At 40.8% G+C, this 26,433-nt stretch overlaps 2 protein-coding genes across 3 annotated transcripts in view; both read right to left on the bottom strand.

Annotated features, from left to right (window-relative positions):
• Nucleotides 1–3,909: 3,909 nt before the first annotated feature.
• On the bottom strand, nt 3,910–14,302 carry LOC147253583 (secretagogin-like). Its single transcript, XM_086217300.1, has 11 exons — nt 14,125–14,302; nt 13,710–13,780; nt 11,257–11,349; nt 8,759–8,848; nt 8,384–8,440; nt 7,920–7,997; nt 7,437–7,492; nt 7,052–7,097; nt 6,894–6,953; nt 5,339–5,407; nt 3,910–4,658 (listed from the first exon to the last, which is right to left on the bottom strand). The coding sequence occupies exons 1-11, from the start codon at nt 14,192–14,194 to the stop codon at nt 4,530–4,532; spliced, it is 819 nt and encodes a 272-aa protein (XP_086073426.1). The 5' UTR covers nt 14,195–14,302; the 3' UTR covers nt 3,910–4,529.
• A 1,518-nt stretch (nt 14,303–15,820) lies between these two features.
• deptor (DEP domain containing MTOR-interacting protein) overlaps nt 15,821–26,433 on the bottom strand; it is a 32,038-nt gene continuing 21,425 nt past the window's right edge. The window contains exons 8-10 of one of the 2 annotated variants that reach the window (XM_086218835.1): nt 24,937–25,007; nt 23,612–23,716; nt 15,821–19,420 (exon numbers count right to left, since the gene is read on the bottom strand). In XM_086218835.1, coding sequence (XP_086074961.1) covers nt 19,298–19,420; nt 23,612–23,716; nt 24,937–25,007 — 299 coding nt within the window. In that variant the 3' untranslated portion in view covers nt 15,821–19,297. The remainder of the gene's footprint in view (nt 19,421–23,611; nt 23,717–24,936; nt 25,008–26,433) is intronic. The other variant, XM_086218834.1, reaches the window with a different exon arrangement.

The following is a 26,433-nucleotide window of genomic DNA, read 5'->3' as shown; positions in this document are numbered from 1 at the left end:
CACTCTCTCAAACACACACACGCACAAGCGCGTGCACACACACACGTAGAGATGTTGCCTCGATAGTAAAGAAAACGCACTGCTAATATGACCTATATTTATCCAGCCGCCAGGTGTTTATTGTTGATGGACAAAGAAGTTTGAATATTAACATGAGTGAGGCTTTAGGTGTTAAACGGCATGATTTTCTTTGTCACTTCTGTCTGTGTTTCTGTTGTGCTAGCGGCTCCATCTTCAGCAGCTCACACAAGCTGCACGGCTCCAGGTAATGACCTGTGACAGTTGCCAAACGCCACTCAATAAATGCATAAATGCAATAAATGCATCCATCAGGGTCATTTTCTAAAGATCCAGCCACCCTTAACTGCTTGATAACCTGTTTAGGAGATCTGAGTCACGCTGTTTCAAACCTGAGGCAAACGTTGAGGAGGTCATACCGCACACGTTGCTGAGCCCTAAAAGAATTGGTTTGCACATGTTCTTTTATAAAGGAGTTTTTACATTTATGGAGGCTGCCATATGCGCTTGCCGGCTGAGGCTTTAGAAATGCTGAAGTTCTTTCATGGGAAAAATTTTCAAAGTTAAAGATCCCCTTGATAGGCTGATGAGAAGATTTGACAGCAGATATAATGAGATTGAAATGATATAGTCCAGATGGAATCACTGAGCTTAACTCTTTTCATAGTCCTTCACTGCACTGACAAGGGAGAAACGCAGAAAAAAAAACACTGGAGTTTGTTTGTGTGTCTTTAAGCCAATCGTAATCTTGCTAAGCCCAAATTGTATCAATGGGGAACCTCCAAAATAACACGGGTGTAAACTATTTTGTTTTCAGGACACTTGTTTATATTTTCTGATTTGTTGCGTGTAAATAAATGTCTTGTTTTATGATCCAAATCGCTGTCAAATCTTGATGTTTTCAGTGTGTCGGTTGCTACTGGTTTGCCGGCTCAGTGCGTCATGGAGTGAAGGGGACTTTGAAAAGAGTAGCGCGCAAACAGCCGAGAGGGGGAATGAAGTAAATCCCACAACATTAAAGAGTAGACTTCTGAGCCTTCCTCATTTACTTTTAACCTTAGTCTTCATCAGCAATGAGATTCTGAAAGTCTCTAGATTTGCTTTGGTTTGTTCTCTGTTGAAAGGGGGTTGAGCCCTCAAATGGACATGGGTCAATCTCCAATTTGGGTGAAGGTATTTGAAAATAATAAAACATTACATTAACAACTGCAAAACAAACTTGTTGAGCACTTTCATAGATTTGTTGAAAGTATTTGATACAGTTGACAAGCTCATTCATTAATTTTCTTCATCAAACTGGCGTTTTTGTTTCTTTGGTCTATGATTTTGGTGACAGAGCAGGTGTCATGGCACCAGGTGAGCAACAGCTTGTTGCAGGAGTGCTTGGTGTCTTATGTGCTTAACTTCTCAGTACAGTGCCTGAACCTCCCTCGCCGCCCATCGGCTGTGTCCCTTAAACCGACTAAACTGGCCAACGCACATTTGAAATGAACATAGGTTTACTTAGTACTGTTATTTCATATATTGAAAGGATCTTACATTTATGATTGTGGTCTTCGTGATGGAGTGGCGATAATATGGCTCGGGGGGTCCACTTGACAGCATGGACAACAAGTTAATTATCATTTATGTCACAAAAATTTTCAATGTATTTGCATTTTTCTAATCTTCGCCATCTTGCTGCTGTGACACCAGGAATTAAGAACGTGGGGATTAATAATTAAGGGCTATCATATCTTAGTTGTCCGATAGAACACAGCATATTCAGATCCCAAGACCATCTCCTCTTTTCTGACGGTATTAAAAGGTGTGCCCCAAGGGTCCGTGTTGGGATCCGTGTTTTTCTACAATAGCCTCTATGGTATTGTACCATTTTCATGGTCAGAATACTTTCACTGTTGTTTGCCATCTGCTTAACAGACCTTTGATCTTGACTGCATTTGATGTTGTTCAGTCCCGTCTGCAGATAAACCTAGTTTCATGTTGTTCTTAAGAACAAGCGCTGGCCTACAGCTGTCGCCAGCACGGAGGCATAAAAATAATTTGCCAGGAAGCATGGTCATTTGTCTAAAATATATCTTAATTCAACCAGGAAGTTATTTTTGTTGCTTTTTGGCTGAAGAATAAAACCAGACAGAGCTTCTGGTTTCGTCTTGTTAGTATCCTATCTATCTAACTTTTGATTTTTTTTGCTGGGAAGAAACCTGACAAATGAAACCACATCATTGGTCCTGCGTCCATTAGAGAAAGTAACATTTTGTTTTTACAGTTGCATCACTCTGAAATCCATACTGATGACCATCCGGTGGAAATGAAGCGATGCGAAAGACAAAGCTTTCAGCCTAAATGGGAAACTGTTTGTTCTGCAGCAGCTGAGAGCCAGCTGCTCTTCCCATACACACAATACACACAATCGTAAGCTTAACTGTACAGCACAGAACACAATAACAAACACACACACACACATATATACACAAGCCTGTTTACTGTATATGAAAACACTATGTAAAGTCTCTTGTTAATGTTTGTTATCGTGCCACTCTTGTTTGATGAGCACACAAACAGACAGACAGACACACACACACGCGCATGCAGACGCATGCAATCAGACAATATGACACCACAACAGCTTTTTGGAAACTCAAAGGCTGATTGAGTGGTCTGAGGCATGGTGAAGCTTTTTAGTCTGCACCATTACCTCTCTTTCAGGGGTTTCCATCTACTTAAGGGCTTTTGTTGACTTTTTGTGACTTAACAAAGATCAATCTGTCCAAGGTGTACACGATTGATTAAATACGATTGATTAAATTGGTCAAATATTTGGGCCTAAAACAAAACCTTCTACATTTATCAACCGGTTCGCTCAGAATATGATGTGAAGCTTACAAAATCAGGATGCGCTATTAGTATTAATCTGACCATTTTGACTCATTAGTGGCTGACAAGAATACGTCTGCATGGTTGTGTTTGGGGTTGGATGAGTCAGTGCACAGTACTGAGAGATTGTGTTGTATTCTGCCAAAAATCAAGAGGAACAAAAGCATTCCAAACGCTATTCACAACCATCATTAAACTGTTTTCTGTTTTCATGCACTTGCATAGTTACTGTCGCGATATGAATGACACAGTTTAAAAGGAAAGAAAAACATGGATAACATAGTTAAAGAAAAGCTCATGACAACGGTGCATCGATCATTCGTGAACATCCTCACAGGGGTTTGTACCGTGTACATGACGTGACTGAATCAGAGCTGCTACACAAGGCTGGCTGACAGGGAGGGTCAGCTGTGTGATGGACCGCCATTATTGAACCTTTCAAGGTGAAAAACGTGAAATGTGACGACCTGCTCGCTCCGAACGAACCTACAGGAGAGGTTAATGGTCTGGTTCAGCACGCGACACAAAGCCTGGAGGAGCTGAGCCTCCAACCTCTGATTCCCAGCCAGCAGCTGGTAGTTCCACTCATTTCACGTAGAACAACACCTTTCAAACAAGATTAAAGAAAAAATCCTTTAGCAAGAGAAAATTCTGAGGATTTGTGTACATCTTGACAAAAAGAGATGCCTTTAATGTATTTGCACAAAGATTAATACACCATAGGTGACAGCTCATTGTTTAACAGTGCTGTTTTCATTTTACTGCAATTCTCTGCCTCAGGAAAGAATTCAACACAATTTCAAATTCTGTTTTTGAGATCAAATTTGGAACATTTCTACGTCGAACATGAAATAAAAATTGTGCTTTTATTCACGAGAATTTGCTCCAGCTGGTTACGGTAGTGTTTGGACAAACAACACCCTAATCAAAGAACATTTTAAATACGTTTTTATTTATATTATTAAATGACATAACAAAATCATCCTTTTTTTTTTAGAATTCGTGAATAATTTGAACAATTTTGGCAATTCAAATAATTAAAAAGTCATAATTTAGTGATATATTAGAAATTTTTGAATGACTGATATTGGGTGTCTGTTTTTCTCATATACAGTATTACTTTTTACAGCAGGGACCAAATACACAAAAAACTGAAAAATCCACACCATTCATAATGATTCTTTTATTGTGTCAACAACATGACAATGACCACCAGGCTTTAGTTTTTGTTGTTTTGTTTTGTTTTTTTGAGGCAGAAAATCATGCAAATGGTCCAACATCATCAGCACCACTGTTACTACAGCTTCAAACAAAGCAATGATAACTTTATATTACAATTTAAAAAAAAATAACTTGGCAAATTTGACGGCGACATGTTCACTGAGGAACACATTACTTGGTATACTGTAAATCCAGACCTGTAATTCTAGCAAAACACCAAAAACATTCACATTTCATTCTTTTATTTTGGCTACATGCACAAGAAACACTTTCCCTTTCGAGATGTGCGTCATTGAAGTTTCCCTTAATTGTACAGTATCACATTCTAGCAACGCTTCATGACGACACATCTGTGGATCCAAAGATGTTTTACCAGGATCTCACTCTGACTGCGCCTGTCAGGTACACAACTACTAAGGTTTAGGCTTGACTCCCAGACACAGCGCGAGCTCATTTTTCTGGATCTTTCCATCCTTGTTGACGTCACAGTGGCGCAGCAGAACCACTCGCAGCTTGTCCAGCTCAGGACCCGTGAGACTGGGCTGGAGAGGAGGGCCGTGGAGGGAGAGCAGAAAAAATATTCCGCTTGATAAAAGTGCACATCCCCGTGAGGTCCTTTAGTGGTGCATTAACTTAATTGACTGGGGATTCCGTCATGATATTCACGGCTGTAATCAGACACACATGTACTTGTGTGGTATTTGGCTCTAAATCGCCAATAAAAAAAGATGTTTGGTTGCCTCTCAGGAGGCATAACTGATGGGTTTGAACGTATTCTGTTGGCAAAGCTTATATGAATGACCTTCATAAGCGTGACACATCTCCACACAGTAAATGACAAATTCAGTTTCCCATCATTTTAGTCATTTAATGTTAACACAGATAAAAATGGGGTGCCTATTTCTTAAAACCTCACATGCATGACCATCAACTGACAGCTGATGCTCTTATCCTTTTCTCATCTAATCTCAAACGTGACATCGCGGTGAACCCTTTTATTAACAGTGGAACTGTTGATTAATAGAATGAATCCAAAACGTAATCTGCTTTAAAATCAAGAACAACGTCGTATTGTGCTGCTGCTAACTGATCCTGTGGACTCTCTGAATGTAAAGACTCCCTTGGTAGGAGACTCTTATGTGGTATGTCACACTTTCGGCAGAAACAAAAAAATACACCAAACGAACTGTTGCTCATGCAGGACAGCGGCATGGTGTCTTACCCGGACCAGTTCCATCATGTCTTTGACAAATCCGTCCACCTCAGCACCTTCCAGCGCTCCTGTCTTGCTCTGCACCGGAAGGAAAGGAAAGGGGGGAAAAAAAACAAGGAAGTCTCACAATTAACATCCCACTCACACTATTCTAGCCTCTCATTTATTTTCCTTTCCTGGGTGCAGTCCTCAGAAGTACTGAAATATCTATCACAGGAAACGTCATTCGACAGGGTGCATACAGAGCGGTTTGAAGCAGTTCTGCTGGACTGAAAGCACTTTTAGTTCAAAGGTCAAATGAGAGTTTAGGATCGCACCAGAAGACTAAAATTCAGCTTTGGTCATGAAGTGACGTTCTGCAACTTTCTGCATGTTTTGTTCTTAGTTTTCATCGTCACTACCCTTAACTTCTCCTAAATCAGCAGGTGAGGAGCTGCCTTTAGCCTTAAGAGGATTTGTGAATCATATAGTGACACTCCGCTGTAGACGTAACAGTTGATCATCGAGGTCACGCTCCATCAGACGCTCACTCCCGATGAGACCCTGAGGTACTTGAACTCCATCATGTTGTAGCTTGTAAAGGTAAATTATCCAATAACATTATCGATACATACACAGTTGCAACTGAGGGCAGCTACATCTCTAGCAACGACTCCCATGCTGTGTTTATGTGTATTTGTTCCAGCTGCGACTGCTGATTCAAATAAGTCATAGCAACTCCTGGCCCGGAGTGATGGAACGGAAGGTAGAATTTATTTATCTTGTCACCTTATCCTGGCAGGCAAGTGGTCTTATACAGTGCTTTCACGGGGCATTTTCTCTGTTGAGCTCTGAGACTTAATTTTGTTGCATCCATCTTCCATCATTGTTTTTATCGTTTAATGTCTGTTGGTATGGATGTTCTCCTCTGATTTACTCCAAAACGAATCTATGTACACTCAGAGAGAAGTCATCTGAACCTGAAGCTTAAGCTGTCTGGCCGTAGGTTCCCTGCACTTGCGAATTTGACCAAACTGAAAAGGGAACTCATAGCTCAGTGAATAATGAAGAGTATGTTTCATTTTGTGTGTTACTCTTTTTCTAGCTATTTGAGAAAGTCTTGTTTTGTCTTGATGCAGTCAGGGGTCATAAATATGGTTGTGCCGAATAGAGAAAGCTTATCAGTGACTCCTGATTGGAATAATTGACTCCGATGATGTGCGGTGAATGAGTGGACCTGACAACATAATAGGCAATTTATTTCATTATGTGTAATTACAGAGCAGTAGCAAGTACTCTAATGCATGCCTCCTCACACTATGAAGATTTGGAGTTTTTCTTCCTTGGGAATGACAACCATCAATTGCTTGTGATATCTGGTTTAGCTGCTTGACTGGGAAAAATGACTCCAACTCTCCCTGGATGATAAGAGACTTTAGATTCTTCCGTCAAAGACCTCTGAAAGCATGATTAGTGGGTTTAGCCGTGTGACACCACCTAAACCAAGATATTAAGGGGAAGACTTGCTCCTAATTGCCCTCCTCCAACATAGAGATTCAGTGTTCCTTCTTATTACTCTACTTACCACATCATAATGGTCAAAGATCTTCTCAAAGTCTCTCTTCATCTCCTCTTTACTGCACGCCTGGGGAAGACCAGACATGACATGTTCTATGTCAAGAGGAGAACAATGAAAATTTAATTCATGTTTTATTTGTCCAAATCCTATCAAGAGCAACACACATCCATCTGGAACTGGAGCAGGAAATTCTCCTCCAACGCCAAGATCCTAAAAAAAGAGAGAACACCACGGAGTCACATCCTAATCTGGAAAAGTAGTTACAGGAAATTAGTTTTAAGAAGCAGAAATTGAATTTTATGTTTGAATTTCTGTGGCTCAGAAAGTAGGCTGCTGTGATGGAAGATATGGGTAATCTTTAATGGCTTAGTTCACCACAGATCAATTATTTTGAAAGCTAATGAATGTTAGCATTTGAAAATATCACTCAGCCTCATCTGAGAGCAGAAATGTAGGTCCATTAGATGGTGTAATAGTTTAAAGACAAATGTAAAATGTCATCCAAACACATTTATCTTTAGACTGGCTATGAAATTGTCTTAAAAGTACCTGGCCAAATCATTCAAATCCAAGCGGCCATCCTTGTTTTTGTCAAAGATTTTCATCTGAAAAAAAAAAGAGTATGAATATATTTAGGAACATGAATAACTGCAGGTCACATTTAAGGGTTTTATTCCCTTTACACCAGCAATGATTAAAGCCAGCTCATTCTGTTACGAAGCTTGAGTGAGTCATTCGCTTCCAAAATGAAAAATACGATCAAAAAAAGACAGCATATGAGGATGATAGTCCAGGGATTAGTCAAATTCATTCAAAAAAATGAAACTAGCCGATTTTTTGTGTTTGTAAATGTTGATTTTGTGTTCTTTTTTGTACCGGGAAATAAAAAATATAATTTTCAACTATGTAGTCATTCTGCTAGCCTGTTTACGATAGATTAGTTTGTCGTGTGTGTGTGTGTGTGTGTGTGTGTGTGTGTGTGTGTGTGTGTGTGTGTGTGTGTGTGTGTACGTGCATGCATGGCATTCCTACCATTGCATCAGTGTATTCCTCCAGCTTGTCAGTTGTCACTTCCTTGCTGTGCAGCTGGAACAGGTCTTTAAGAAAAGCCTTAAAAAATAATAACAGAATAACTGAAACCCCACACACACATATGCACATATACAGCTAATTAACTTAACAAAAAAATTCCAACGGTTCAAGTTATAACATGCGTTCATCCCATTAGAATGTACATCAAATACTTTTGTATCTAATCATTTCCTTTTCAAACAAAATAAAACTGCTGTTTTTAAGTTTTGACCAAATGCCCTCAAAACAGGAGAATCATCTGTCTAAAGGAGTGAGACGCAGAGACGGACAAACACCAGAGGGAATGACGGTGGAGGAGATGGTGTCTGAGGTTCCAGTCACTTTCTGCCACTGCTCAGCTGGGCCTCAGACAGAAGTGTTTTATAGCTTCTGTTGTGTGTTTAGTGCACTTTTTGCAGCCTTACCTTGAGCTCCTGAGCTGATATGTAGCCGCTGGAGTCAACATCATACTTTCTCCAAATCTGCAGAGGGCACACCAAGGATCAGTAGAGTTTGTTTTTATATAGTCACGATGAGAAGTGGAGCATCTCAGTAGATACATCAAAAACATGTCGCTACTGGTTAAAAAAAGAGAAGAAGAAGCATTACAAAGCACTACTGTTGTCTCGGTGCTGTTGAATAGTAGCCCAAAAGAAGCAGAACTCATTTAAACTGGTGATGACATGGAAAAAAAAAAGAAAAAAAAAGCTTCTACGCTTCAACAGCAAATAGGGGCTGCAGCCGTATCACATGTTTCAGAACAACTGACCCACCTTTGTTCAATCTATGAGAGAATTCACCTTCATGAAGTCAACACTGTTGTCCAGCGGAGCTTCTCTACGGAAAATCAACAGGAAGTTCTCATCTTCAGGGAGGATCATGTTGGCCAACTGGAGAACAAAGCAGAGGTTTGAGCAGAGTGACAAATCCACACCAGCCATACTGTACACACACACACACACCAATTTATTCTGGTCCCTGCAATGTCTGATTGTGATTAGAAATGTTTTCCAGTGAGGGCATACATCCATTGCAACCCTAGATAAGTAGATAAATGGGAGTGAAAGAGAAGAGATTTCCAAAAACATTCATATGCAGTCCACCTCCATCGGTTGGGCAAAGCCTATAATGTCTCCTCCTGGCTCCTTTCCAGTTCTAGTAGTCCTGCTGTCCTTTAATAATATTAACCTTCCATTAGTAGATTAAACTTGGCTCCATTCATCAATCTAATTAAAATAGCAGACAATAGTGCAGCCTGAAGCTGACATACAGCCCAGCTAGAACAAGCGCAGTGCACCAAGAGAGGTGCCAAATGAAGAAAGCCTGACACAGTTTGATAGACCAGGCTTGTGAGGTGGAGGAAGAACAGCTCTTCGTGCAGCTATCAGTGAGGATGCAGCGGTTTGCTTAATGGTCAGCTGACTTCCTTCCTAATGCATCTGCAGAGCACAAGCTGACAGTTTGTTGGGAACTGGTGTGTAAGTATCACGAGAGACATACTTGGTGATACTTCAGGACAGTAACCCTAACCTGTTGTTGACAACACTTGGGCCATTCAGCTGGATGTGCAGCTTCAGATTGAGCTCCAAAGAACTTTGCCGACTCGAGGCAGGTCCTGCGGCAGCCGCAGTAAATCAGTGTCTCAGAGAAATCAATAAGCATCAGCCAAATACATCACTAAAGACTCTGGGACTCACGCAGTTGGAGTTTCCAGAATGCAGTAATGAACTACTGGTGTTGCGGCTGTAGAGCGTCTAAGTGGAGCCTGGGACCCAGACTCAGCCTGCTTTGTTGTTCGGCACATTTGGCATGGTTAAACGGATTAACTCCACGCACAACTTTATTCAGGAATCTCCTCTGCTCCTGTCATTTTCCTTAATCACTCAGGTTTGGAAAGCGGGAGATGTCAGGTGGAAAGAAGCTGCAAATTGTTTCCTGTCTGTAAGAATAAATGTAGCGTTTCACTTCTGTGAGAACACATTTGTGTATAAGATCGTGTCACGAACTGGGCCCAGCGTCTGTTCTCTAAAAAGACAGCTTTGAAGTCCCGGAAATTTAATGAATAAAAGATGAAGATGAGATGTGTTAAAGGAAGAGTGGAGGTGTAGGAGATGAGCTAGGAAACAGAGGGCAGGGTAAAGCCTGAGGTGGTGTTAAGAGGGTTAAAGGTTTGTAATGAATCGTGAGTTCGTCTGGACAGGAAGTGCAGTTGACAGGGAGAAGAGTGTGCAATGGCAGCTGTAGCGCTTTTATGTGAACCATAAATGTGAAAGAGTCGTATGACAGGATCACGTCACTGGGTGGGAGAAACACACATACAGGCTTCATCATGACTTTAATAGCAAATAGGTTTTACTGTGAAGCAAGTCAGAAATTAGACAGATGATAGATAGACAGACAGACAGACAGACAGACGGACGGTCAGACGGACGGACGGACAGATGGATGGATGGATGGACGGACGGACGGACGGACGGACGGACGGACAGATAGATAGATAGATAGATAGATAGATAGATAGATAGATAGATAGATAGATAGATAGATAGATAGATAGATAGATAGATAGATAGATAGATAGATGGATGGATGGATGGATGGATGGATAGATGGATAGATAGATAGATAGATAGATAGATTGATAGATAGATAGATAGATAGATAGACAGACAGACAGACAGACAGACAGACAGATAGATAGATAGATAGATAGATAGATAGATAGATAGATAGATAGATAGATAGATAGATAGATAGATAGATAGATAGATAGATAGACAGACAGACAGACAGACAGATAGATAGATAGATAGATAGATAGATAGATAGATAGATAGATAGACAGACAGATAGATAGATAGATAGATAGACAGATAGATAGATAGATAGATAGATAGATAGATAGACAGACAGACAGACAGATAGATAGATAGATAGACAGATAGATAGATAGATAGATAGATAGATAGATAGATAGATAGATAGATGATTGATAGATAGATAGATAGATAGATAGATAGATAGACAGATAGATAGATAGATAGATAGATGATAGATAGATAGATAGATGATTGATAGATAGATAGATAGATAGATAGATAGATAGATAGATAGATAGATAGATAGATAGATAGATAGATAGATAGATAGATAGATAGAAAATGTGTAAAATTTCTGACTTTCTCTGAAGTAAAACATTTAATGTTAAATTGTCACATTCCCACCATCTTCATTAAGCGTTAATGATGAAGGAAATTTACAATAAAATGGCCAACATCCCAAGGACGTTGCACAGTACCTCCTGAATCTGTAGTTTTCCATCAGCTGTGACATCGTAGGCAGACATAAACCTCTGCTTCAGTCTCTGAACTCGCTCCTCAGTCACTTTTTCCTGAGGCACATTAGAACAGATTACAGTACAACATTGATTTTCTGCTCTGTGACCTTCATTACAAATCCACTAAATTGTATTAGACTGCATAAAGTATGAGTATATATCAGAGAGACTGCTGAAATGGATAAGTGTACATTGAGACCTGTCAAAGAAAATGTTGAAAATTCTAAAGAATGTTACATGGCCAGTTGAGTCACAGTTATTTTAAGGATTGTCACCATGGAGACTCAGATATTCTTCTCAATGTCAGTATGTGTGTTGTAGTGATGTTTTGCCGGTTCTTTCTAAAATGCAGAGGTGACAACAACAGCAACCACAACCGAAGCTGCAGCCTCAAAACTGTGCAGACAGTCTCAAGGTAAAGTATTAAGACTTAAATAAACCGAGGAGCCATCAAAAGGTAGAATGAATAATGGCAGAGAGTGACCACTGAAGAGTGGCGGCATGGCTCAGAGGCAGAGTGGCCGTCTAGCAACCAAAGGGTCGCTGGTCCGATCCTCACTTCCCCCAGTGACCACGTCCAAGTGTGCTTGAGCAAGATACTGAACCCCTGATTGTTCCCTGTGATGGACTGGTGACCCGTCCAGGGTGAACCCCACCTCTCACCCAATGTCAGCTGGGATTGACTCCACCCCCCCCCCCCCCACCACCACCACCCTTAACAGATAAGCAGTATAGAAAATGGATGGATTGATGGACCACTGAAGCAAAGTCAAAGCCAAGAAAAGAGATTTACAGTCAGTTGCCTTTTGTCTACATAACCAGGTTTTCAACCTTGTTATAATTTATTGTTAAGAATAACCAGACACCCAGTCGTTAATATCCTGTGACGATGTGTCAGTAGAGACACAAGTACAAAGTACCTACTGTAGAGAAATCAAAAAATCAAAATCACACCCTTTGATATGTAGTTGGTTTGATGACTCAAACTAATTGCCTCCATGCCCTGTCACCCAGAAAAAAATAAGATATCATTAATACAGTGAACCATGATCAAACGTGGGCCTCCCTGGGGGAGGGGGAGGCTCCATGACTGGAGATGAAACAAGATCAGTCAGTATTTTACAGTTCTTACAGTTCTACATGCTTCCAAAAAGTCTGAAACTAATAAATTATTCAGGAAAGACAATTTGGTATCCTCTTGAATTCATGGAAAATATCAATATTAGGCTAGCTTGGCTGAATTTTACAATCTATGGGATCAAATTACAATATAAAGATCAAGAAGCAGGGATGTAAGTGGGGGTAAGGGGAGGGGAAGTAATTTTAGAATATATTTAGCTGCTAGCCTCTCTGTGCAACTCCTCATCTACTTTCCTGTAACTATAGTAACCTCTTGGTCTGTGGTTATTAGTTGATGCAGTGCAGAACACAGTCCGCAGATAACAGTGTGTCAGACCCATTAGAGAAACTTTATCATCACTTTGTTGTCAAGCATTAGCAATATTCTGTTGCTAAGCAGAAACGTTAAACGGCACATCCAGTTATCTGAAATAATGTACATCAGAAACAGAATTTTATGCAAACTTGAAGTTATTAACAAAATATACGAAAGAGCGAATGCAAAGACCGTTGTTTATCTGAGGCTATAAAACCACGACGCTTAATCTGTGTGTGTGTGTGTGTGTGTGTGTGTGGAGGGGGGGGGTGATGTTGGGAAGCAAACTACCATGTGGTTGTCTGTTTGTTTAAGTACAGTCCTATTAGTGACGAAGGGAGTCCACGCACACGCGCCCTCACAAAGTCACAGTTGCTCACTCGTGCCATTTTTTATCCTCACTGGCTTGAGAGTTTGCTCAAACAACATACAAAAAAGCAATTCATATTGGCGGGTAAACACGAAGAATCCATAATACAACGCAAGCGGAAGATTCACCTTTGCTTAGCATCTCTGACATTTACCAGAGCTCTTTAATGGTGTTGTCTACCAGCCTAACAGCCGCCACACCCATCCAGTTAACTGCAGAGGCTCAGCTGCACACACAGCACAGATTAGACGTCTGCTTCCAGAGGCCAACATTGAAGCTTATTTCCATGAAAGTGTATTCAACCCTTCATTATGTCTGCAAATCAAGTCACCCACCTGAACATTAGAATAGGAATTACAATTATATGCCATGGCAGATAAAGTTGCGCTCAGGTAAAATGAACAAATGCCCTGATTGTAATGTTTTTTTGAAATGTGAAGAATCAGTATCAGTAATTATTCTTATATTATTTTGAAACGGCAATAAGTAGTTTCCTTTGACGCTGCAAGTGGAAATGATGCGTTATGAGTCAGATGAGAGTGAAAAGGTGTCAACGCTGCATTAAACTGCTGTCATCACTCGTTATGAATTTATATGAATGAGGCTTACCTTTGGACCCAGTCTCTTCATCATGTGACGAAAAAAGTCATCAAGTTCTTTGCCCTCAATGTAGCCATTGTCTGTTAAAAAAATCTGATTAAAATCTAAATACTGGAGAAGTGATTCATATTTTCACATTTGAGCTGTGATTTCCTTGCAGACATGTCATCAAAAGGAATAGTGCATTTGCCTGGACTTTGTCTCGACAGCCTTTGCCATCTTCACGCACAGAAATAAGTAACAGTTGCTCTCAAGGTGGTTTGTGATAAGAACAGAGTTAGAACTTAATATAACCCAAGTTTGCCTTTGCAGATATTTTTCACAGTCCAGTAACAAAGATTAAAAAAAAGATCAAATAAATAATAATAATAATGCACATTTTTAACAAATAAAATATGTTGCACATATCATTCACTGTCCTCACCATCTGCATCAAAGTGTTGCCAAATTTCCAGGAAACCAGCAGCATCCAAGTTGTCGAAGGCACTCTCCATTATAGAGAAATGAATGAAGCTGTCAAGTTTAACAGATCAAAGGAGAGAGACGAAGAAGATGAAAAACTGTTCAGCTGCTTGCTTGGATGACATCTGCTCTTTCTCAGCAGAGACCACACCTTCCGTGTGTGTGTGTGTGTGTGTGTGTGAGACAGAGAGAGGGAGAGAGCAAGAGAGAGACACAGTGTAGTTGCCATCTGGTGGCAGTACAGTTACAAAGTTGTAATTCGGCTTTTATTTTGGTGAAACTGATGAAAACAACAATCAGGAACAGGTTTCACAGACAGTAGTAGAGTTTGTTCGTAGTAGAGAGTTAGTTATTTTTTAAAACTTCTTCATAAGATGGACAGAGGCGGGGACTCAGTCATTGATTTGCGAGACTCCAGTGAATTTTTGACTCGAGTGTCAGAATCAAGAAGGGCAAATCTCAAGCAAGTCTGAAACTGAGTCTAAGTTCAATGCAATTCCTATAATTTTCTTTTCAAATGCAAAGCAACTGAGGGACAGGTAGGAATAAACTCCATGCATTCAATGTTTTATTTTGGCCTGCAGCGGCTCAGGCTCATCCGGTATGAGTGGTATGACCCAGGAGGTAGAGTGGCTGTAAGTTACTGAAGGATCACTGGTTCGATCCAAGTGAGTCAGTGAGTGTGTGTGTGTGTGTGTGTGTGTGTGTGTGTGTGTGTGTGTGTGTGTGTCCATGGAAAAATTACAGAAAGATGCTATATAGCCTTTAAAAAGGTGTATGCTTGTACACTTTCTATGATTTTTAACATTTAACAAGTGACATCATGGAAAAGTGTTTTGAGAAATCTCGGCAGCTGCATCATCCCAGTCTGGGATTTTTAAATAGCAGGTTTGGAGAATCACAGTTTGTTTGTCTCTGTTCATCATTATGCAGCGTGGGAAGGTAATGATCTTTGGAAACATGTTGGCTGTTCCTCTCTGAAATCCTCCTGGGAGGATTGTGTCTGTCTGCCCTGTCAAACACCTCACTTCCTCCTCTGCTGGTGCAGCTTCACTGGAGAAACACTGGCCAAATACTAAATATTGGCGTCACCGTTCTAATGTTTAACATTTTAGACTTTGGGGAGAGAATCAAGTCCAAGTGAAGTCAAAAAAATCCTTGGTGTTGAGTTGCAAGTCTTTTCAGAATTTGTTGTATTTTAATTCAATTATTATTTCTCCTATTGTCTTATCTTAAATACATGAGATGTTTTTTTTTCTGCTCTCAAACACACACGACCAGTGCTTCATCTGGCTTTTCTCTTTTATATGACAAGATGCCGGTGTGTTTTAGCTGTGCAGGTTGGAGCTGCAGCACAAGACCAGAGAACTCGAATTAATTTCCTGAAAAATGCAAAGTTAATCACATAGGCAGCAGATCAGGCCGGAAGATGCCCCCTGATGCTTTCTGAGGCGGAGGCTGATGGCCATCGTCTGGTTTACAGTAGATGCTGCAGAACAGCCACAGAAGAGGAAGCACCTTCCCTCAGTTGATGTCAGTTCGTCAAAGCATGAATGTACAAAATTAAAAATGTCCTTCCTCTCGCTCGTTGTTTCATGCCATGACCTTTATCACAAAACCTAGCCACTTCCAGACAGGATGCAGCAGCGCCCCTTGTGTCTGAAACCAGCCTAACGTTGGTAAATAACACCAAAGAGTAGAGAAGAGAAAGCAAGCGGCACAGAGCAGAATTAGTTTATTCAACACTTAATCAACTTTGTAGACATTAGAATATCTGAGTCAGATGTAGCTGCTTCATCAAAAACAGACTGTGAGCTTATATTGTCTTGAAACCAACATTCAATTTCTGATAGTAGTGGAGGGAAAGAACACACACACACACACACGCACACAGATGCACGCACACACAGATACCTGCTGACATATCTTGGCCTTCACTTCAGCCTCACGAGGTTAAAATATATCAAAGAATCCCTTTAGTGAACCCATCAGTAAAGATGAAGTATGAAGACAACAACATCAACAAAGGTGAGATACATTCAGTCAGGCTTCCGCTTCCGAAACTGTAAAAAGGTCCATAAAACTCTGATTGTCCTCACAGCCGAAGCGAGATCATCTGATACGAGATGAGCTCACAGCAGAAGCAGAGATGAAATGACCAGCAACAATGACCGGCACCGTCAAAAGTGCCGGCGAGAACCCGACTGATCCTGGATCTCGATGCGCCGACGCTGCTCAACTGAAGTTAAACAGAGCGTACAAAACTAAATGATCACAGTTCAGTTTTCACATCGGCACACTTCACCAAACCCACGCAGACGCCAATATATCTGCGAAGAGCAACTATCGGCCGTTAAATGTGGCCAAACGATAAATCGATCGAGCTCTAGTGCAAAAACTGAGACCCCGAAAATAACGCTTGGTTAAACACGTCTGCCTATTTCATCACCTGTCATTAACAGACACCGCCCTCATTTTCCGTCTTATTTTTCCAGACACTTGGTGAAACCTGGAGATAGGCAGTTTTGTAATTAAAGAAACAGACAGAAAAAATGTACGTGGAGTCCAGACATGAACAACGTAAGAATCTTGTTGTTAATACTGGTCAACTGGGATTGTGTGGAAAAATGAAACTGCAAATATGAGAGAACGCTCAATTCCTGCCTCGATACATCTTAACATGCAGCAGCTACATCAAAATATCACAAATGGAATATTACCACTGTCTGAAAAGTCACTTTGATCTAATGTGACGATTACATAGAAACATTTGGCAAAGGTTTGATTTGTATCTCCTGGAAGTGCTATTAGCAAGTTAATAAAGTTAAAAAAAAAAAGTTCAATCTACTTTGGCTCAGAAATGATTTTGTCTCCTAGCTTTGGATTAGAAGCTACAAATTTACAAGAATCATGCGCACGCGTCACGGCAGTCACAACATTTATGTACTGTTACATCAACAAGATGGCCGCTATATAACTACCTTCAGTGACATATTCATTTTACCATTCGGCAAGAAAGACGTTCTGAATTGTTCCACTTGAATACAAAATGTTCACTCTACATTTTCAGCATTTAACTTGGCCCCATTCTCCCGTTCGTTCAGGTCAAAATGATTGACAGGGACTATAGTTACTGGAATAGTTCCACTAAAGAGTGAGAACCCCCCGTGAACAGGTAACTGTCCACATCAGACTCCATCCACCAGAGGTAATTTATCTTTATACCACTGGTAGGCTCAGACAGTGGCTGACATCTTTGAAAGGATCCTTCATTTTGACATCACCTAAACTTCCTGTATCGTGGTTCTAAGTACAGACGAGCTCAAGATGAAACGATGATGATGTTTTTCACCTTCTTCCATGTCTCATTTTTACAAAACCACTGAGAATAGCAAGGGATTTTCTTCCTGTCACTTTCTGGAGACTGTTGCCCTCTGCTGGTTACACGCAGCTCCTGACTCACATCGGGTGTTTGCCACATAGACAAATCAATTATTTGGATGCGGTTCTAACATTCTCACTAACTTTGGGCCCTATCAATTATTTCAACCCAAACACATTCTGAAAAAGGAGGAATTTTCCTTTTTTATTCCAGGATCTGTCCCCTGAACCCATTTAGGTAGGTTTTTGCCTAAAACAAATAAAAAGGTGTTTACTCAGGCCTAAACAGACGCCTTTGAGTACTATTAGGACTTCTATCTATGCTTATTGTACTATTATATCACTTGTTGGTGCTACTATGTCTAAGCAGCACATGTTGTCTGCACATGTACAGTAAACTGTCAACAAGAAGACAACAGTGTGCGTCTTCATCTCTCCACACCTCAAACCTGCTTCAGTCCTCCTTCCATACATGTATTTAGACTTCTTTTTTTGTTCTATATTGGTTTGTTTACTCCATCTCCTGTAGTATATTTGCTTAGAAAGGGCAGTAGATTTCTGCTGCCTGACTAAAAGTACTAAGAGCATTAACAAATTCAATTAAACTCAACCAATTCAATGAGAGTCTCAATGAGACAGTTGAGGTCAAAGTGGCGATAATCCAGAGGCTGTTGGATGTACCTGGAAACCATAGCAACAACAGAGAAGAAATATTCTCTGATGTTCTTTTAAGTAAACTCCTGTCAGCATGCACATTGTCTCTTAACGGGCCTCATTCATGAAGTGTTTTTAACCTATTATTATAAATGTCAAGAGCAATAAGTAGTCATCCAGCGTTAGTTCCTATTTTTGAAACCAAATGGAGGTTTAAAAAAAATTCAAAAATGACCGTGTGTAAAAACTAATTTTGTGCACACGAGCATTTCATGAATGAGGCCTGACAAGGTCAACATCATTTCCAGTTTCAAAGATGATTCAACAGTGTCAGCTTGACTACTGGTGATGATGCAACTTCTTCCACTTTAAACCGCTGCCTTCCTGCAACCACGCGTTAGCACAGCAGGCTGCAGGACTCCATGTTAAATCTGCTCATTTACTATATACACTGTGCCTGTTTATGTCATATAGTTTACCACTTCATCGTTATTATCTACAGTAACAACTTTCAACTGAATGAAAATATACCCTGGGATTCGTTTGTTTCTGACAGTGTGGCTAAATCTTTACATAAGAAGAGCAGAAATCAAGTTTGTTTAGTCTTTTTGCTCTCGTCAGTTCCCAAGAAAAGAAAAGAAAAACATCAAGAAAAACCAAAGACTTCAGATTTTGTTGTGTATGTGTGTGTGTGTTTGTGTGTGTGTGTGTGTGTGTGTGTGCGCGCGCGCGCGTATGAGTGTGTGTGCGTATGTGTGTGTCGGTACGTTCCACCAGGGGGCAGCACAGGAACATCCAGAGAAAATCAGGGCTCTGGATGGTACACTGAAGCTGTTGGATCACTCTTCCGAGGCGGCGGTGCATCCTCCCACTAAGTGCACCTCTAAATACACAAAAAAAATAGAGAACAACCTGTGTGTTTTCTCAACAGGTTGAGTCATTAATCCTATTCCCACACACAGTTTCTCAGTCATACACCTCATCTGAACAGGATGGAGTTTCCACTCATCCATTTTCTCCATCTGCGTGGTTTGGACATCAATTTTTTTGAGTCCTCTTGTCTTTGCTACATCTGTCATGAATGAGGCTCTCCTTAAATATTATATCTCCTCCATCACTTCCATAACGATTGTCCTGGGTCCAGTAAGGATGAGGTTGCTGACAGTCCGATAGTCCTGACAGAGGACGTTCAGCCCATTCACCGACACCACGAACTGGCACACCTGAGAACAGAGATAGAGATGTTCTAGTTAAATATATCGGTCATTCTGGAGTAGATAAGGAGGGAGTGAGAGAGAAATAAAGATAATCAGGGAGTGTGTGAGGTGGAGTTACTGTTGGAATTCATTCCAACATTCTTAAGTAGGCCTACTGTTACTGTTATTAATGGCAGTAAAGATGGAAGAAAGGGAGAGAGAGGAAGGAGCAGAAGTAGAAAGTCATTTAATACAGTGTCCTTTGGACTGAAGAGGGTTGGATGTGCCAGAACTGCTTTTCTTATTTCACTCTAAATATATCGGTCATTCTGGAGCAGATAAGGAGGGAGTGAGAGAGAAATAAAGATGATAAGGGAGTGTGTGAGGTGGAGTTACTGTTGGAATTCATTCCAACATTCTTAAGTACTGTTACTGTTATTAACGGATAGATTACTAACCAGTGAAAGAGAACAACTATTGTACCTTGGACCCCCAAAATTAATTTAAGCTAAGCTACACCAGGAAACAGCAAGCATCCGTGTTTTCTAACATGTTTTCCTGCAAAATTTGCAGTGTAGAAAAAAAAGACCTCATGCCTATTTTCTGTGTGTCAGCTAGCTTGTGCTAAATGAAATTGAAAAGCTTATATTTAATATTTGCTGTTTGGAACCATTCACCATTAACATGAGTCAGTCAACATTTTTAGAAATACTTTTACTCCTGTTTTAACTGAGAGCAAAATGGCTGATACCACTGATATGTGTCCGTTACATATGAAGCTAGAGCTAGCATTGTTAGCTTAGCATGTGGTATCAATAGGAAACAGTTTGGGGATTTTGTGGACATATTTATTATTTAATGATGACTACTGCTGGAACTCCTCTACATCATTCAGATTTTTAAGCAGCAAAATGGTGCGTACTCCTGACAAAACATTTCTTGCAATGTTCGCAACCCTGTTAGCAAACACAGACACGTCCAGATGTTTGAGCAACAGAGCAACATTAGCATGACTGTTTCTATCCATGCTAACTGTCCTTAAGCTATGTTTACGGTCTCTAAACAGCTCCTGAACAATGTATTTAGCAGCTGCTAAGTGACTATGTTCAACAGCTAGTCACCAGCTTCTGCTAAGGAGCAAATTTTCAACGGTAGGTTTTTCTTTATGACGTAAAAAGCTACCATGATCCGAGCGCTGCGAGTGAACTAAAACATGAAAACAGCAGGAAGACAACAGAGCAGATATATCGATTAAAGCAGCTTTTCAGAGTTGTTATAAGAGCGTTATTTCTGTGTGCATATCCCCACCCACAGGAATGTGAACATAGATGATCTGTGGTCACATAATATTGTAGAAGAACCGCACAAAGCGCAGAGGGTTGGATGTTGGATAATAGAAGCCTGCTGGTCCAGTTTCACAACAACATGACAACCTTCCACAGTCAGTCAGCCTTCATACCTGGACGCCAACTTCCTTATCATTGTTAAAACACGGCTCCAACCAGCCAGCTCAGAAAAAAGTAAGTCAGGGAGCTGATGCTCTTGTGTAAAATGCTGCTGCAGTGGTTTGGGTACTTTCAAACTATTACAGGCATGAAATCACATTCTCAACTGCCTCGCTGCTGAAAGTTCTGAAAGTTTCTAAAAAAAATTACACTAGATGCATCCCCCCCAATTCATTTCATAGACAAGCAGCAGAGTTTCTCTCGATATTTCATTGCCTATGAATAAAGTACATATGTTAACAGCTGCTGGTGGACTTTATGTGTATAGCATGTTACCTGATCCAGCTATCATGGGAATACTTCATGCATGCGTGCAGGTTTATGTTAGGCTCTACATGTTTCAACAGCTCTTCACCATTTCTGGTACAGAAAACACAAATCAGAGGATGTGAAGAGACCGACAGGATAGAGTGAAATAAGAAAAGCAGTTCTGGCACATCCAACCCTCTTCAGTCCAAAGGACACTGTATTAAATGACTTTCTACTTCTGCTCCTTCCTCTCTCTCCCTTTCTTCCATCTTTACTGTCGACGTCTCAACTCTCTCCAAACACCTCCCCCTCTCCCCTGTTCCAGGCCTGCTGGTGCTTCTCTGGCTGTGGGCTTGTTAGTCTTGGCTGAGGCCCAGTGAGGCTGAATGGGCCCTGGCTGTGAGAGAGTTAAACTCACTCTCACAAAGAGAAAAGAGAAAGAAAAGGGGGGAAGAAAACGTAAAGAGAATAAACAACACATGTTGAGAGGCCAACCTTCATGCAGCAAGTACAGCTCTATGCAATACAGAGGTTATTCTCTTCAGCTCAGGTGCTCAACGACCTGCCTTGACCCTTGACCTCACCCTCCAGCAGCAGTATTCTTCTCTTTTCCAGAAGAGAAAACTTCCAGATTCAAGTTCTTTAGGCACAACTAAAAGTAAATTGATTCAAACCACTGAATTTCAGGAGGCGGTCCTATCCCTCAAGTTCTTGAAACATGCCATATACATATATATATATACACACATATATATATATATATACATACACACATATATATATACACACATATATATATACATACATACATATATATACACACACACACACACATATACATATATATATATATATATATATATATTCATAAATATATGTAAGAGGCACACACACACCTCCTCTAAGAGTGCATTAGAAGTAAGTGATGTATCACTGCTCACTTATATAAGTGCCAGGATCCATTATGGTAAGATGTGTTTGCATGTGTGGGATGGAGACACGGAGAGAGGGAAGGAGAGAGAGAGAGAGCGAGACAGAGAGAGAGATATTGAGTGTTTAAAAGCATATGTGCTGAGGACTGAGAAATGCCTTGTGATGATTTTCCAACTACCTGCGCTGAGTTTGATAGGTTCCGAAAAGCCTCAGTGTGGACCAGCGGCTGACAGCTCGCCATTCCCTCTCCTGACCTATGTTACATCTATAAAAGTAGCTGTCACACACTGCTCAAATACCAAAGCAAGTTTCCTTTCAACGTAAATAAAAAGGTCACACTTGGGTTGAAATGGCAAGATTTAGACAGCTCATCTCATTAAAACACACTTAATGAGGCTGACAACTTTATGACCCAAGCGTTTCCATGATGATCAAATATGACAGTTTTACAATAACCACAGTAGAAGGGAGATTACTCTACTCTTTCCTCTTTCAGCGTGAATAGTCACTGCCTCTTCTCACACTCTTCAGCTCTCATATCCACCTCTGATCACGTTCTTTCCCCACATCAGGTGGGTTTCATTTTGCTGCCGTTGGGTGAGAATCAGCAGCAGCCGTGTAGCATCGGTTCCCCGGTGAGCTGCCGACTCAGCGTGTGTGTAGCCCTGGAGTTCGCGTGTGTGAAAGTTTCCTTGAAAACTCATCTGAAGGCTAGCGTTCTTTGAGGAAACACACTCCTGCATCAAAGTAACATTTCTCAAACTACACTAGTTTTGACTCTTGCCACTTCCTTCATTCAGTCTTTCCTCCCTCGTGCCTCCTGCCTCTTCATCCTGTGGTTAAAACCGCTATGCTCTGCATTCCCAGGATTCTTTGCTGCCACTCTGCTTACATACTTTCGTGCCAGCTGTGGTAGCGCACACACCATTACCCTGCTTCCTTCCCACCACACTTTTCCTGCTTCCACAGAGCCATTCAGACTTTTTCATTGTTGTTACTCTGGAGTTTCAAATACTGAAACCTTTAAATAAAGCGCAATTAAGTGAATTTTTAGAAGTATTGTTCATGACAGAGCTGTATTGATACAGCGACTGAAAGTCAACATAAGGCATCAAACTAGAGCCGCAAAATTCTGAGAATAACAAAGTTGAAAACAGGAATGTGTGGGCATGCGGTGGAAGAATGCACGGTATTCCAAAATGTCCTGTTCATTCCTATTCATTGCGATTCATTTCTATATCTTCATATAAACTCCCACTGAAAATTTCCAGAAACTTTCCACTCCTTTGCAACGCTACACCATCTAGTCAGCATAAATCCATCTCCCCATCCCACACGCTGATGTGACCAGGCATGAGAAGCTCAGACCGCTGCCTGAGCTAAAGCCTTCATCATTGCAGGGTTGAAGCGTATCCATTATTTATCACATCAGTGCGTCTTTTTTTTTTCCAGGTCAACCACAGAGTATAACATCTAGCTTTCCCTCCTCTTCACCCACTCCAGCAGTAACATCACCCTCACCCTCTCTTACCTTCATCCCGGCAGCAGCTGCAGGGCCCCCGGGGTCCACCGCCTGGATGTGACAGGGTTTGCTGCCACGTACCACAAAGCCCCAGCCTACAGCATCGCCCACGATCTAAGGAACACGTTCAGTACAGTGCTTAGTATATTTATTTTATTGTTACACACGAACTGGACAGCAATAGTCCATTATTAACCCAATAAAGATGATAGTCTCGGTCAATAATCAGACTAAGAGTATCGTGATCTGTACTGCATTGTTGACGGGTGCTGAAGACATGTAGACATCTTAATTTGACTATGAAGTCCTACAAGACTTTCACACCGTTTCAGGACACGTACGTCAGTCAAACTGCTTTATGACTCCAGTTTCAAGTGAGTGTTTCAAACTCTCCAAAATAATAAAAAAAAACCAACGATAAAAATACACCATATGACGTGACAGAAAGGTTCCTTGACAAATCCCAGAAGGAAACTGACATATAGTCAAGAGATGTCGTGTGGGCGGGCATCTTTAGTCATTAGTCAGGCTTTGCTGAAGATGGCGGCGGCGGCGGATGCAGCGGCACGTTGCTCTGTACACAAATGCTTTTCCATGTGTTTGTATTTAGTTTTTCAGTCTACAAAATTTTATTGCATAGTGCTGGCATTCTGCAATGACAATAAAGGCTTATTCTATTCTATTCGCTGTGTAGTATGGAAACAGCAGCATGAGTGAAATATTCTATAAGAACCTCATGGAAACACCTGAATCCCAACTGTTGCCTGGTTTAGACTGAGGTCAATAGTTGAATCGTTGCCGTCCATGTAAACGGGGACTGCAATTTGTGGCGACAGCAATGTTTCAGTCTGGGGGGGTAAGAATTAGTCTTAGGTTTAGGATTTAGGACTGAGTTAAGACGTGCATTAAAGATGCACTTCAGAACGTTACACCATAGGCTGCACTGTAGGCTACTCCCTCATCACTGACTCTAACAGTGGATGTGGGTTGGGTGTCACACATCCCCTGCAAAATGTTTTTCATGACTGAGCATTTATATGGAATTATGATGGACAACGGCGTTAATTGTCCTCACAAAGGTTGAAGTCCAAATATTCTGACTCGTGTGTGTCTGTTTTGATTTAACTGGTGTGTGTGTGTTGGGGACAAAGAGCAAATCATCGTAATGTAAATCATTACAATTAAAGGGTGAAGACCTGGTTTCAAGTTAAGGGCGGGGCTTCCTGGACTGTGAGGTTTACTGGACTGTGAGGGTTACTGGACTGTGGCAAGTAGTTGTCATTCTTACTCTGTGTGTGTGTGTGTGTGTGTGTGTGTGTGTGTGTGTCCCCTACAGTGAACGTCTTTTTCAGGAACGGTCCTCCGGGTGTCTGGAGCTCCTCTGGACTAACTTGTCGCTTCAGAACTGTTAAAACAAACAACAACAAAAAACACATACAAGGGAACACATATGAACACAAACACACACAAAATATATCATTTTAGAGTGTTTACATAGACTTACATTCATGTCTTTTTTCCTTATCACCACACACTCAACCCTAACCACTGATTTTTGTGCCCAATAACTCAGCCATAAGCCTGATTACAGTTCCTGAATGTGTCTCTATTCATACACACATAAACACACACAATGCACTGGACATACAAACTCAAAAAAAAATAAATTACATGACATAATTATTATTTTCGAGAGTGAGTGTGTGTGTAGCAACTGCTAATGTCAGTCACATGCTAACCTGCATGGAAGCTCCCAGCTTCCTGCCCATCCCCCCCCTCCAACTTCCCCCTGCGATTACTCATTGAAACAGGAAACTAAACTGGCTTTAACTTGAATTTCTCAAATGATTTTAACTAAAAGAAAAACACGTATACTGCAAATTAAGGGCACAAACCTGCACCTATACATCATATACCAATCAGTAGCACATAATAAATTTAAGTACGTCATTATTTTGTATTTGATCCTTTTAATCTTTTTCTTCAAAGTGAAAAAAATCATTACTTATGACCACTGAATGACACTATAGTTACAAGTAAGCAAGTGCGTATAAATAGTTGTTCATTTTCTGTAAGGGTGAATAAGGTGCACATGTATGACCATAAATGTCTGAATGTGGGAGAGACAAACGTCCCATTCCACAATAATTGTGCAATATTAAGGTTTATGAGTCACAACCAAGAATATGCAGGTCTTTATGAGTCTGAAACAAATGAATATGCTGCTTTACGCATCGCGGCAAACACATCCTGTACTTAATATTTATAGTTATTACATTTGAATTTTTATATTGTACTTGTTTCTAATTTGATGAGAAAGAGGAAGTCAAGCAGTCACCAATCTGCTGGATCTGCACGTTTCTTACTTGGTCTGATCAGATTTCAGCAAACTACCAGGGACCGACATCTTTTTATGAATGTGCTCTAGAAAAAACCTCATACACTTGATCATCATTCATTTTCTTTTATTTGTGTGATGTCAACTACTGACAGTAATGTGTAGCAGAGGGGAATAACCCTGTGTGTGTGTGTGTGTGTGTGTGTGTGTGTGTGTGCGTGCGTGCGTGCGTGCGTGCGTCTTCCTTTTCCTGCTTATTGTGTTTTGTGTGTGGTGAGGGTGGGGGGGCTCTGCTGCTACAAAGAGACTTTTGTCAAGGACTTGAAACATCAAAGCAGTAAAGATGAAGAAGATAGTAAATACACACACACACACACACACACACACACACACACACACACACAGCTCAAAAATCTAACCGCTCATATCTGGGATGTTGATGCGGTCCGTCTTCCCAAGTTGCATTTTTAGCTTTTACTAGTTAAATGAATGT

Source organism: Aulostomus chinensis, chromosome 11 (genome assembly GCF_037954235.1).
Source record: "Aulostomus chinensis isolate RoL2024-O1b breed Wild chromosome 11, RoL_Achi_v1.0, whole genome shotgun sequence".
NCBI classification, from domain to species: Eukaryota; Metazoa; Chordata; class Actinopteri; order Syngnathiformes; family Aulostomidae; genus Aulostomus; species Aulostomus chinensis.
This window is presented reverse-complemented; position numbering and strand designations above follow the sequence as displayed.